This window comes from Spinacia oleracea, chromosome 4 (genome assembly GCF_020520425.1).
Source record: "Spinacia oleracea cultivar Varoflay chromosome 4, BTI_SOV_V1, whole genome shotgun sequence".
Lineage (NCBI taxonomy): Eukaryota > Viridiplantae > Streptophyta > Magnoliopsida > Caryophyllales > Amaranthaceae > Spinacia > Spinacia oleracea.
The window spans coordinates 187607303-187622514 of record NC_079490.1 but is presented as its reverse complement, the minus strand read 5'-3'; the positions used below and the strand labels follow the sequence as shown (position 1 = coordinate 187622514).

Genomic DNA, 15212 nt, shown 5'->3' with positions numbered 1-15212 from the left:
AACCATGATCAAACTCTATGACCAACAATGCCCATATATTCTCAATGGTTGCCCAACTTATTTTGGTCACCATTTTATCTCTCTTACTTTTAGCCTACCGTATCATAATTTTCTCTCTTTTATTGCATCATTTAACTTAACTTAAAATGATTATTAATAAATACATTAAGTATCTTAAACCTTATCTATACTAATATATTAAAAAGCGTTGCTAATAAAGTTTATGTGTCACGTAGAACTCTCCCGTTTACGCCATGTCATTCTCTCAACATGGTTAATGTGTTGTCATTCACAACCAAAAATCAATACAATAACATTTGGACACAAAACCTTGAGGCTGGAAATAACTTTTATTACCATATTAACCACTCACTAATTGTTGTTTATTTGTGCACACTAATTTATAAATACATGTTAACATAAAGTCTAAAACAACTAAATATTCACGTTACCTTTTATTCCCTATGGAATATACTGGAATAAAAATAATAATTAAAGTATTAAGAAAATCATGAATTAAACATAGTATCACAAGTCCCATAAGCGTCAACTATAAAAATTCTCTACATAATCTAATTATGTGTTTATTAATTTGAAGCACTTAGTTCCATTAGGAAAAAAATTATACGAATTGTAAGATGATCTAATTGAAAAATTAGTTGGCATGATAAATGAGGCAGTGTACCTGTGTAGTTGACGAACTTAATGAATTTTTTCACTTTTATGGAATACATGTATTTTGTCAAATATTAAGCTTAAAAAGGATCTCAAATTTTAATTATTCAAAGTAGCAATCGGGGCATCACCTGAGCCACACACTAGTTCTTAATAAATTATGACTTATAATTAAACACTAATCAATATTAGATAAATATTTAATTAAAAGTTTAAAAAGAAAATATAGCTTAAAACGAAATTACATTATAATAACATAAGAATACAATAATACAAGAATACATCTTAAGGATACGACAATACATATGATAAACATAACATAATTTATAGAAACTAAGCATAATGACTAAAGACAAATATGATTATAGTTACAATATCAAGTCCGTTACTCCCTATTATTATCCCCCTCCCCATTATTACCCCCATATTTGAGCCACGAATGTTCTACTAGATCTGACTTGAGGGCTCTATGCATAACTTCGTCACGAACTTGAACTCTATTAGACATGTAACCATCCAAATTTGCTATCTTCTCAGCACCATTATGAAATTGAAATTGTTCCCCATTATTTATTTTGTTCGAGGATGAAGGTTGTTCCACCTCTTGGTCATACTCACTTGGGTCCTTATAATTTAAATATGTATCTCATTCATCTTCGACAACCATGTTATGTATAATAACACAAGCTATCATAAGCTTTTCAAGCATTGATGTATTACGAGCTAGAGCAAGTTGACAAGTTATTGCAAAACGAGCTTGAAGTAAAATGCACGTTCCACATCCTTTCGTCAAATTTCTTATAACTAGTTGTTGGATCGTGCGCTAGCGCGCACGATCCCCCGAGGTATACAAAATTATTTTTGTAAAAATGTTACTTAAAAGCTAGGAACTTACAATTTATGGTAAATGCTAGAAATGATATGTTAAAGTTAGATGTTGGATTTACATGTAACAGGAAATAGAAACTATATGCGTTTTAATTGATAGTTCAAAGGTACAATATATAGGAAATTATACCCAAAGAAAACAATACATTTTGTATAGCAATGGAAGGGTGAAACCTTAAATGCTCTATTGTTAAGAATAAGACAAAATAAAACAAAGAAGGAAATGAGGGGCATGAACGTAAATGCAATATTGGGTGAATAGTAATCAAAGTATGAAGCTTTATAAGTGTTAGGATTTGGAAAAAAAGGTCATCCTTTTCGTTTAGGGGAGGGATATTGTGGGAATGAATGCCACCCATTTTGGGTTTATACCATCATTGAGGTAATATCCCATATTGTATTGTTGGCCATTCACGAAATAGTTAATAGGTGGTGCCAACCTTCAAAAACATCTGTAAATAATGGAGATCTATCAAGAACATTGATACCATTACGGAAGGAAATAAAGTCCTTGGTCCAAGTATGCATTTAATGCTAAGTCTAATAAATGCGGTTCGATATTAATTAACAAGTTAATAAATTCAATGAGATCAAGTGAACTGAATGCCTAGCTAGAGGCCGCTTCAGTGCAGTGGAATTAATAATATTAATCCACAACTTACTCTTGACTGAACCCGTAGGGTCACACAAATAGTACGTGAACGGATCAAGTATTTAAGTGAATATATTATTCATTAAGTACTCCATTTATGAACATTCGGAAACGACGGATCTCGGATCCAGTGGGAGCTGAAATCGTCAAAAGGCAGAATAAAGAATACTCCGAAAAATGATAATATTGCCGGAAACGGAAATATGGATCGTGACGGAAATATAAATATTATCCAAGTCGTAGATGTTGCCGGAAAAGGAAACATGGCTCGTATCGGAAAATATTATAGTAAATAGAAATATTGCTGGAATCGGAAATATTGCCGGAAACGGAAATATTACCGGAATCGAAATATTGTCGGAAAAGGAAATTGTTTCCGGAATCGGAAATATTAACGGAAATGTAAATATTTGTTCGAACCGAAAATGAATTTCGGAATCGGAAAACGAATCGGAAGCTCGACGAGCGACAAGCCGGCAAGCGAGCCGACCCATCGCTCGACAAGCAAAGGCAGCACTATGGGCCGCGCCTGCGAGCAAGGTAGCAGCCATGAGGCCGCGCCAAACTACGAGCAAGGCATCGCGTGCATAAAATACTACTCCATCCGTTTCTTTTTGTTTGTTACATATTCTTTTTAGGGTGTTTCACAATATTTGTTACGTGGGAGAATCTTTCCTTTTATAAACTTATTTTCGCGGTGCATAAAATAGGAACGGAGGGAGTATCATTTTTTGTGCCATCTTTTAATTTTAATTGGTCTAATTTTTTCAACTCATTAAATTTCTTTACAATTTTCCAAGTAAGTTAAGTTAGCAATCTGTGTGTTTTTCAATTATTGATTCATTTTGATAAATAAAACAATTTTATTGGTTGTTGTAATGATTAGTGGATTGAGGTTTACTTGGGTTTTTTTTTTTTTTTTTAATAAAAAATAAAAGTTGATTTACACTATATTCAAAGAGATAATTAATGTCATATTTTCAAAAAATTGAATCAGGATTAACGATGGAATATAAAATATTTAAAATAATAATAATAAAAAAAATATTATATGTTAATAAACGTGCAAAAGTCAAACGTAACAAATTAAAAAACCCGGAGGGAGTAGCATGTTTTGACCAAAAGGTGAGTCTTACGGAGTATAGGTAAACCGGGCTACGAAGGGATTGGTTTGGTTGGTAGACGGGCTCGCCTCCAAATCGCATAGTCGCGTGATCGCATCTGCTCTGCATCTCCTTCCTCCTCAGTTAAAACTCTCCAACAAACCCAGCATCTTGTATCACCACCTCTAGCCTCTCCTCTGCGCTGCAATTCTCGGTATGAAATTTCTTCGCTTATCTATTTTTTTTTTTAATTGTTTTTTTGGATTTTCTATTGATTTTATTTGTATTTAAAGATCCAATTTTCACGTGCGGATGATGAATTTTGCCTGATAATGATAGTTTCAAATTGTTAAATGTATTCTATTGGGTTTTTGTTACCTTTAATTTGTTTTTGGTGTTGTTCTATGTCTAATTAGTTTACACAATTTCTGAATTATATTGTTTAGTGTTTTAGATAAAGGAAAATTATTGAATGAAATAAATACATCAATAAAAAAGAAGCCAGGAGTCCACTGAAAAGGAATTAATTGAAATATAGCATGGTGATCTCGTTCTATACCATTCAATGTAAGCCAGGAAATGATACCGTAGATGAACAGCATGAAGATGCAAGAAAACCACTTCTCATGTTGTCTCTTAATTAGAAATCCCTTTCCCAAGACAAGGGAGAAATGAAGAAATTCAAGTATCCTGTTCAGGGTTCCTGCCAAAACACTGTTACCTGGTTCGCTAGTATGAGATTGGGTACGGGTTCACAATTCGCTACCTAATTTGCTAAATTAGACCAAAATTATACCATTTTGATGTTATAATTCGCTTTTTCGGTTCGCAGTTCGTGGGCTGATTGGAGGATTAGGTAACACTGTGCCAAAATTTAATCCGTATTCAATTTTGGGAAAGAAAATAACAAATACTTGGGAGATTGATATCCTTAAGTTAGATAAAAGGCATGTTTACCTGGAATAGCTTCTAACCATTCCTATTTGCTTCTGTTGATTCGGTGTCAACGGGATAGAGGTTAAGAGAGAATCATAATAACCATCTACCCTCCAAAGAAACGTTCTTAGACACAAATGACTGGCGTCCTCCATTGGCCTACAAGCCTTATCCCGCCTCATAAATGATCTCTGTTGTCTTCCCTCACTCCAGAACAAAACAAATCTCAATAACCTCCTGAAGACGCTTAGTATGATACCAAAAAGAAAGTCTAAAATGAAAAAGTGACACAAATGACGCTGTCTTCTGTGAGCAATTCTACCCGTAAAGTAGCTAGATTAGTATTGAATCGGTAGTTGAATATATGATAATTTGTAGAGCACAAGTATTCATTGTTTATCAGGACTATCGCAGCAGTTCATTGAAGACTTATTTGTAATTTTCCATTTCATCCAGAAACGAGTTAGTTGTGTATACTGTATTTAATGACTGTATAGGCTAATTACTATATGTCGGGCTAAGGGTTTTTATTTGACTGAGGGTTAGTCAGAAATAGCTTCTCTGCTATTGAAGGGTAAAGCTGCAATTTACATGTACTGGTTTATATGTCTTTGCTGTTTTCTTTCTTTTTTTGTTTATGTTTTTGACATTCTAGTATACACAGGAGTCTGATCCAGCACTTCTTCCATTGAATATCTTTGTACAGCCACTTTATCCATTGAATATCTTTGTACAACAGCTGGTATGTCTTGATGGTTTCTACTTGCTATGCAAAAATGTCATTACTTTAGTTTAGCATTTGTCCCATACTATCATTTTCTCTTCTATAATACCTTCCGTTCTTATGCATCTTTAGTTGAAATTGTATGAAGCTTTTTCCTGCATGTTATTTATTCTATTCTTTGGCGTGGATATAGCTTACTGTGTCTAGTTACTGACGCCGTGTTTAGATTTTTTTACTTGCACCATTTGGGTTGAGCATAAAGATTAAGAAAATTTGTGATATCAGAATGGAGAAGGAAAATGTTAGGTAACTGTTTGGTTGCCAAAATGGGCATACCATTTTAGCCCAAAAGCTAATAAGACGCACTCAAGCCCAATATCACTCATAAAGCCTCAAAGGCCCAATAAGGCACTATGTATATACCCCTCATGAGGCAAGGTAAAGGAGGTCATTCTCTAACCCTAGAGAAACTATCATACTCTCACTTTCCCCAAAATACTCTCAATTTATACTCATTAGTTTGGTATTGGTACTCATTAGGCTTGTGTCCAAAATGGACGCCATTGACTCTTACTAGTACTCATTAGTTTGGTATTGGTACTGATTGTCCAAAATGGGTTCTAAAAGTTACTACTAGGAAAGAGGAGAGCAAGAGAACAATGCTGATATAATTGTGTAGTAAATAATTAAAACAAATTGTGCTTCTCATTCTTTGTGGTGTGTAGTAAAAAGATCAAAGTGAATTATTGGCTGACCTCTTGTTCTGTCATTGATAATTTTTCCCCAATTAAAGAAAAGATGGAAGCAGGCCAGATTAGTGGTTGAAATGTACAAGTATTTTGTCTCAACTCTCAAAATTATAGCATAGAGTTAAAAACTTTGCTTCTGGATTTGGATTTTCATGTTTCAAAATTGTTTTTGAGCGGATACCATAAAAGAATACCAGCGCATCAAAGTGTTGCTGTTTCAAATTCATAGATAATTGGTATTCGATAAAGGTGACGGTGTGCTATCTCTTGTTCATGAGAATCTGACAAGATGAATGAAAGATGTAGTTAATGTCGTCTATGATTAATACTACACCACTTTTAACCGTATAGGAGTTTGAGAATTGTATCTTGATGTACCCATACATGTATTTTTAATTAGTAGGGCTGATGTTTCTTTGCTGTTGATAGTAAGGGTGATGTGATTGTGGTGAGACACTGCAAGTTCAAAACTTCTATGCTGAAGCACTACACTTTTATAGTTCAGGCTTTTCTTTTTGTTATCTAACTTGGTTCTCTCCTCCCTGCAATCCTTTTTATCCTTCCCTCACTACGTCAGCCCCTTTGAATTGAAAGGAAAAAGAAAATACCAGTTTGATAACATCTGTTTTACCGGCCGTTCATCTCTGTTCCACTCGTGGGAGACTTGTGTATCTAACTTCATCTAAAGGATGATTCTTTTACCCCCTGTTTTTACGGTGCTAGTATTATTACATAATAAGTAGCTGAACATTAATGTTTTTGAATATATGGCCCTGCCTGGATTGCAAGGAACAAGAGGGGAAAAAGTAACGTAGGAAAAATTATGAAGTTTTGACAGGTTTGGATTAATGGTGATAATTTCAATGGGCAACTTATTCCCCTCAAAACAAGGGTAATAATCTCCCACCCACCCCCCTGGGTAACATTTCCCCCATGAAAATCTACTCCTTTTCTTCTTTCTCTTTCCTCCATACTTTTTTCTCTTCTCTTCGGATCTATAGTCCCAGACTATCAGTCTCTTTCTCTCTCCTCTGTAACTTCACTCCCTTCTCATCCTTCATCTTAATCTCCCTTCTCTCTCCTATTCTAGGAAATATCTCTTTCTCTCTCCTCCACTCAATTTTATTTTCTGGATTCTACCACTTCATCCCGTAGAATTGATATTTCAAATTTAAGAAAATTTATTCTCTTCTCTCTATTTCCATGAATCCCTGGACATGAACTTCAATTATCCAAGTATTCAATTGTTTGATATCAGGTTTTCCTTTAAATTTTTATTTGTATTATTATCAATTTTAACAATTATTTTCGACTATTCAAAAAAAATTTGGTTAAAATTCCAAAAATTCTGGATCTGTCTCACCAACTTATTTTTTAAAATCAAAATATTACTTATTTTACTTGCATGTTCAATTTGATAAGAAGAAGTATTGGATGATTTTTTCGGATGTAAAGATCAAATGGAGATCAACTGTCCAGGAAGAAATTGGAGTAATAAGCTGGAAGTGAGATAAATAATTTGACACTAAATGAAACTGGGAAGCAAAAAGTACTCTGGTAATTGTCACCCTTTTAGATGCCAAACCTAGCTCAAAAGAAAAATTACACCCTAAATTGGTCCCTGGTAAAGATTACCCCCATAAAATTCTCTCCTAAACCACTGACCCCAATCCAGGCGAGGCCTAAGAGGTAGCAGGGAAGGGTGAAAAGTGTTAATGTCTCAGTGTTTGAGTGTTTGATGCACTGTTCTGTTCGGGATTTTCTAACTGTTCGTTTCTCAGTTTTTTTGTGTATTGCAGGACTCTGGAAACATGAGATCGGGGTATATACACGTCTCTGACAGAAACCGACTGGGGAAAGGAAAAGCTCCATCCCTGGTTGATTTATGTGTTCAGACTGCAATAGATAACATTAGGTACATTGGTGATGTTGGTCCAACAGATTCACATCTTCTTGAGCACATTTTACCCCATTGTACAGTGGAGCAATTGATGCATATTGAAAATGCTACATCTGTAAGATGAATCATCTCTTCTTGGCCTTCGTGTGTTAAATTTCTTTTCTCCGTTAGGTCTTACATTGTATATTGTTTTGAACGTGTTGCAGGAGCGGGATCTAAGTCCAGTTACTGATAAACTGTGGAAGAAATTTTATGAGGCTGAATTTGGTGCTAAGAGTGTTGAAGTGGTGGTGGAGAGGGTCAAAAAATTTAAGGTGACATTTAATTGGAGACAATTGTATCAGGTATTTAACACTTGTGATGTACTTTTATCATGCAGATGCTTGCTTTCTATTACTTGTTATGATGTTTATATCTTACCCCTTTTGGAAAAGGCATAACCGCATAAGGTGTGATGTATAACTAATTTAAATTCTTGAATGCCACTTGCTTATTCTAAAGTTTTAACTGAGGTTTTTCTGTTGCAGGCGAAGTTGAAGGAAATCAATGAAAACGTAGAAGAATCATTAGAGCGACTAACACAGTCATACAAGAATGAAAGTGCCCGTAAGTCTCCTCTATACTCCAGTCATGCTTTGCTTCATCCTGCTATATAACTTATATGGAGGTGTAACCTCAGGCCCCGTTTTGTTCAACCAAAGGTATGAGTTATGAGTTTCGGTATCAAACCCATGGGTTTAGAATGGACGATACCTTGAACCCTACACCTTATTCCACATGTTTGGTTAAAAAAATTTGAATTGAATCCTACCACTACTATATTCTGTCTCCTCACCAACTCTCCGGATCTTCTTCCCCCTTTCCTCAAAATTCCCTACGTTAAAAGAGTCTACGTTAAAAGTGGAAGACTCAAATTTTGAAATATAGCATTATCTGTACCACAGTAATTTCTTGCTTTCCGTCGTCCCTTACCGCCATTCCGTACATCTGCTTTCCCCTCCTCGACAAATTTGATTTTTGGTGATCGATTTTGACCATTATTGAAGTTCAAATCTGGAACTTATATAGCCAAAATTGACCATTTACAATCTAGGTGGATTTTTATCCATAGTATGTTTTCCATATTTTGGAGCACTCTAATTTGTATAATTTGGGTTACTATGGTGGTGTTGGTGGTCATTGATGGCTTCGGCAAAATTGGTGGCTAGGTGGTGTGATTTTTACGGTGGTATTAATGACTTAGACGATAATGGTGTTGATTTTAGGGTAGCTGTTACGGTGGTGGAAATATGGTGGTTACATTGTTGTAGTGTAGTCTTGGACGGGTGATGGAGAACAAGAATTATGGTAGACTGGAGTTTAGATACACACGCACTACATAATTTGCAAGGGAAACCGATACCAAGGGGGTATGAGAGGTGGGTCCCCCGGGTTTCAGATTTTAAAAAACAGTGAACCAAACCCATACCTGATTTCAAAATATGCTCAACCAAAAGCCGCCGCAGAGGTTTTATTTTTCTGATTTTTTGCACTGCAGGAAAGCAAAGTCGTCAAATCCAGTTATGTGCAAAGGTTCCCCCCTCGTCTAAGAGGCGAACCTTTTGTGGAGGTATCTTTGCTGTTTCTTGAGGTTCAAATTATTTATTTGACTCTTCTATTCTACTTTGTTTACTCTCTCTCGTTATATGATATGATGATTGCATCTAGCATTTGGAGAATCAAGCACCTTTACCAATGGGAAGAGCAGTATTTTTAAGAAGGCAAAAGCTGAACATTTTAACAGGTATTTATCTGAAAAATAGAATACGTTTCTAATCTTTTTGTGAGCAGAACTATTTAAATACTACACACTGTTACCAAAATTTTAGGCAAAATTCTGTATTTGTGGTTTGGACTTTGGACTTTAGAGTATTTGGACAATTTCAGTTTATCATATTGTTAATATACTTATTCAAATTCGCTTACTATATATCCTCACTGGTCTTTGGCATGCTCAACTTCAAATAAGTTGAGGAATCATTGACTTGGACATTTCTTCAAAGAATTTGACCTTTTGTTTTTCTTTGTGGCTGCTCTAACAGTGTAGCGATGAAAAACCGGGCAGCTATACGGAAAGGAGCTGTACAACAACCACGAAGTAACAAGTATGTTGATTCTACAAATGTCTACTCCCTCTGTCCCACAATACTCGCAACGGTTTGACTTTTTGCACTATTCACATATTTCACTTTGACCCTATTTTATTTATAGTATATGAAAATAATTGTTAGCATATAATATATTGTTGGCTTCATCTTAATATATATTTTCAAAATATTAATATTTTATAAGTTTTTATAATACATAATTAAAGATATTAATAGTCAAAGTTGTGCATTGGCAAGCGTGTACAATCAAAACGTTGCGAGTATTCTGGGACAGAGGGAGTATTATGCTTCTAAATATACAATCTGATGTCTTTTTGTGCTTTTAGTGTCTCAAGGCCTCAAATTGCTCCAGGGAAGGGCGTTAATTCATATTCAAAACTTCCTAAGAAATGGTGAGTATGCAAGTGATGCTTTCCCACCTCTAAACATTAAGCGGGAATGTCACCTTTTTTTTTTTTTCTTCTTCTTCTGTACATCCACATAGTAAGCACATTTCTGTTGTATACGATATTTTATACTAGTCTTATCCTTAGTGCTAAAATAATCAACCCGGCATAACTTGAGCTGATTCCGGTATACCAATTATATGATTGTTTCCATGGATTGTGTTCCGTGATTTTGTAGTGTTTTATTTACAGATCCTCAGAATACCTATCTTGAACTTCTCAGTTTTGAATGATATACTATATTCTAAGTAGGGTGAGCAAAAATATTGGGTACCCGGTATCGGACCCGGAATTGCAAAGGATTCGGCGGGTCCGGTTCCGGTTCCAAATTTTAGGAAGCGGTCATAACTGGTTCCGATTCCAGACCTAGTTTCCTAAGACCCGGGTACCCATTGGTACTAGTTCTGGGATCGGGTAGCCAATGGGACCGGTTTAGGGACCAGGTACCCGATACCAAATGTACACAAATTCTACACTTATAAAGCTTTGAACTCCTATTATTATTCACCTAATAGTGCAATTTCCTATCTACTCTCAACTTTCTTCTTTGTTTTTTCGGATTTTTCATGAAATGACCATGAGGTTTGCGTTAATGCACTAAATACCCCTATTTTTTCCCGAATGCACCAAATACCCCTGGGGTATGGAATAATAACAAAAAATGCCCTTAATGAGCATTTTCCGTCCATTTTGTTAAGTCTCTATTAATGTGAATTTACTTTTTTGCCCTTATTCAACTATTTTCTCAATTAATATTTAAATTAACCCTTAATTAACTTAATTAAGCACCTAAAAAAACAATTAAGTATTATTTAAAAATAAAAATAAAAACCTCTAAACTTTCTCCTTTCTCTTTCCTCTCTCTGATCAATCACTCACCCACCTCCACCGTCACGTCTCCCTTTCCCCAACCACTCCATCCCTCCCAACCCCAAACCCAACCTCCAACAATGGCATGTCAAACAAATCAATTGGGAAATTCCCATTCTCCCTCCTCAAAGGCATCTCCACCACCACCCGCCATCTCTCCTCCTAGCGACTCCAACATTGCTCTAGCACAGTTCGACCATCTCCACCACCACCCACCCTCTCTCCTCCCAGCCGCCAGCTCCACCACCACCCCGCCCTCTCTCCTCCGAGCCACCTCCATCATCTAGCACAGTTTGACTTTCCAATTTGTTTGCCGCCTATTACTAATTTTTTCATCAATGCTTTCGTAAAAATTGATGAAAAAATTGATGTAAAGTCTTCTAACAGATATATTCTTTAAAGCCATTTCTAAAATCCTTTAGAGAATAAGTGTTCGGATTTTCTATTGAACTTATAAAAGCCTCTGAATGCCCGTTTATGTTTGTTGTTCGACTCGAAGACTTTTGAGGTCTATTTTTTCCCATTTGTCATCTTGGAAATGAATCTCCAAAAGGACTCCATTTAGAGCAAACAAACATTATGTTCTCAAAATTCGTGGTAGAAATAATACTCTTTTGTCTCATTTGACTAAATCACAAAGAACTCCAATTTTCGTTCCTCTACTTGGTTCACCGACACGCTCAGATCCGTCTTGAGATTCGTAGCTTAGACGTCACTCAAGAGTTTTTAGCTTTTAGGGAAGAACAGTATGAACAGAGGCAAAGAGAGAATTAGGGTTTCTTTGATTAGGTTTTACTGAAGGTACTTAGAATTAGAATGTAGTTGGTTGGAAAAAAAATAAGTGAATGGTGGTGTGTTATAACCCTAAGGTTATAACATGGCCGGCCAAGGCACAAGGCCTTTACCGGCCACAAACGCACCAAGCCCACGAGCAGCGCGCACAAGGGCATCACAGCCATGGGCCTTGGGCCTTGCTGCTTTGCTTGCTGCCTTCGCTGCTCTCCACACGCGCTCAGCCATGCCTTGCAGGCTGGCTTTTCGCTGCTGGCTCATTGGGCCTTGCGCGCATGCGCGCTTGGCTCGACGAGCCGGCAACCTCGTCTCGGCTCGTATTCGCGACCAACGCCTTATAGCTATAGTTTATCGTATAGTACTTGACGAATTACAGTCGTACGATACGATTATTCGTTTCGTCTAGCTTACGAATATTCGCAATACGATATACGATTCCGATCTAACGTCATATCGTATATTTATGTTTTTCCGAACTAATTCCCGAAAAGCTATTAAATGAATTTCTTATTCATTTAATCCGGTGATCTGTTACATGACATCGGTGTGACCTTATAGGTTCAGTCAAGAGTAAGCTGTGAGCCTAATATGGATTAGAACTCACTGATCGAAAGCATTGCTCCAGCTAGCTGTTCCGATCACTTGATCTCACTGAATTAATTGTTCGTAATTAATCTGAACCTTGGTATTAGACTAATGCACCTTGGGTGAAGGACACATTTCCTTCAGTCTCCCACTTATCATTCACACAAGTGTGCATTCACATTCCTTTGTCACTTAGTGTTACTTGCTAAACATAAGGTAAGATCCAAGTCATCCTTATTAGGCCCAGAAGTGTTTCTCGGATTACTAAGTTCAATTGTTAAACTTTTACAGAAGGTTAAGCCTTAAACATTCTGAGCACGGCCATGCATTTTCACAGTATCTAACTTCCAAGAGGACTTGTTACACAACAACACCAAATCCTATCAAAGATAGGAGGACAATCCATTCTTGCAATCTATGAATACTCACTTTGATTCATAGTACGCCCAATAACTGCTTTTATAGCCTCCTTTTACAGTGCGACGTTTTGCGAGCATTAGAGCGAACTAATCTTCAAACGAGCAATCATAATTACTCATGTTCCGAGGAATGGTTCTAACCACCGTTAATGAGAACTGCTTATGACATGATTTTAATCTCTTAAAGTGTCCTCATAGTCAATATGATACAAGATCCAATAAGTATCTATGCAAAACATTTTGACATCAAGTCAACCTAGTTCAAGAAACCGAACTACAAATCTACTTGCAATCTAATCTTCATTGGTCGTCCACCTTTCAATGACCTGGATTAGGTATCCTTTGTGACTTCAATATTCAAGTTCACTGTTAGGGGGGAAAATACCCTCTTGGTGAAATGTCCAAATGTGCCACCATGGAGCACACGTGGCTACCAGCAAGGCAAGACGATACATTTACTAACCTGCTCCCAACGGTTGAGAAGGCAGCAACGGTTACACATCCCATTTAAGTACGACCCTAATTTCCTACTTTAAGTCTAATTATATTTATTATTCAGACGTTACACTTGTTATGTAATGCCTATAAAATGGCTTAGATAGTTCCGTTTGTACATAAGAAACCCCTCTTTCTAATAATACTCTCACTTATGCTCTTACGACTTACTCTTGTCATAAGAAACTCCTATATATTATGATTTATAATAATATATTATGCGGTCCTATTAGATGTGAGAAAAATATTTTCTGCAATTCTGCTATAGCATATGATCCTACAATTATAATCCAAACAACGTGGTAGAGTACTATGTAGTATATACGTGGTATATATGATAGCTAAAACTTCATGCAAGAACCACTCTACGTACTCAACTTTAATTCGTCGTCAATCATTAAATCCACAACTTGCTAATGAAAACTACTTTCTTTTTATCTTGATGAATTGAGATGAGAACTAACTAATAGGGACTAATTCCATTGCACCAACTAACTAAGATTTGGACAACCTAGCTACTTTTTACGCCAGTAAATGTCGCATCATTTGGTTTTTACATTATTTATACTAAGATTTTTGCCATTTTTTTGATTCATACGTAAAAAAAATACTGTAATCATGTGGTATTATGTTAGATTTATATCGACGTATATTTTCTAAAATCAATTTTTTATAATTTTTACTTACACACAATTTGAGATATTTAGAGTCGACGTAATATATTGAAAGAGTAAAAGTAAACCATACGCGATATATATAGAACGGAGTTAGCTACTTTCTAAAATTAATCCATTTTAATTGGATCATTGATCAACATCAACTTAATTACTGATTTTAACGTTATACCAATCCATTGGAAATGAAAGATGCGCGTAAATTCTATCATCAATAGGAACTCCATATATGATACTCCGTATATACTATCGATCATTTGTCAAATAGAAGGGGGGTATGGGGTTCGTTTTTTCGCATATCTGAACACACATATCAACTAAAAGACAAATAGCTAAAAGACAAAAAAGGAAGTACCATTCATGTAAAAAAAGTACAATTTGTGTTTAAAAAAGTACCATTTAATTATTTTTTTGTCTTTTTCCCTATTTTGTCTTTTGTTCTGATATGTATTTCCCCATACATATCTGATATGTATTTGTACTTCCTCGGAGCATGACCCCTGTCTGCCCATGTTCAGTAGTTTTGCACTAAAAGGGACTATGAGTGTGTGTGGCTCAGTTTGTTTACAAAGCAGGTTATAGTCTTTGTCTTGAGGAGACCCAGGAATCCTAGCACTGTCATTTTTTGATCATTTATCCTTTTTATTATTCGTTTTAAATGTGGTCAATAACGCTAATACTAGGATTGTTATCAAACTATCTATATAAGTATATAACGTTTACCTAATTATTATTATTTTGGTAATATCAATTCTCATAAGTTTTATCTCTACTCCTAAAGAGTAAAAGCTACTCTGTAAAGTATTTACAATTTTGGTCTATGTAGTACGTACAGAGTAAAACTCAAGAAAAAAGTGAAAAGGAATCTAGTTTTTGAAATATTATGTGCGATGAAATGTATAATTAGTTTTGAGATAAGGAATACTCCGTAGTACTTTAGTTTTTGAAATGTATAAGTACTTTTGAGGTAAACATAGCATATCTACTCTTACACGATCGGCCCCCCTAAGTAAAATTTTTGGTTCCGTCACTAGCTCACACGTCATACGGACCATGACAATCTATTATACATTATACTGAAACAGACACCACGAATGACACGTGTTACTTTATGGTGTAGCTTTTTCCTGCCAAAATATTTTTTGTTTATTTTACTT

At 35.7% G+C, this 15212-nt stretch overlaps 1 protein-coding gene across 4 annotated transcripts; it reads left to right on the top strand.

The window, feature by feature from the left end:
- The first annotated feature begins 3351 nt into the window (after positions 1-3351).
- Positions 3352-10373, top strand: LOC110782700 (uncharacterized). 4 transcript variants are annotated; one of them, XM_021986919.2, is made up of 9 exons: positions 3352-3532; positions 4919-4996; positions 7527-7742; positions 7834-7971; positions 8155-8233; positions 9165-9236; positions 9335-9410; positions 9709-9771; positions 10101-10373. In XM_021986919.2, the coding sequence occupies exons 3-9, from the start codon at positions 7539-7541 to the stop codon at positions 10168-10170; spliced, it is 702 nt and encodes a 233-aa protein (XP_021842611.2). In that variant the 5' UTR covers positions 3352-3532; positions 4919-4996; positions 7527-7538; the 3' UTR covers positions 10171-10373. The 4 variants fall into 4 exon arrangements, with proteins under 4 accessions (XP_021842611.2, XP_021842610.2, XP_021842608.2 ...); XM_021986916.2 differs by having other exon boundaries at positions 3353-3532; positions 7509-7742; XM_021986918.2 differs by lacking the exon at positions 4919-4996.
- Positions 10374-15212: the final 4839 nt, after the last annotated feature.

Excerpts from the sequence above, each read along its gene's own strand:
- LOC110782700 (XM_021986918.2), top strand. The coding sequence starts at position 7,539 with ATGAGATCGGGGTATATACACGTCTCTGACAGAAACCGACTGGGGAAA. Across the intron at positions 7,972-8,154 it reads ATTGGAGACAATTGTATCAG|GCGAAGTTGAAGGAAATCAA; the intron begins GTATTTAACACT and ends TTTCTGTTGCAG. Across the intron at positions 9,772-10,100 it reads CAACAACCACGAAGTAACAA|TGTCTCAAGGCCTCAAATTG; the intron begins GTATGTTGATTC and ends TTGTGCTTTTAG.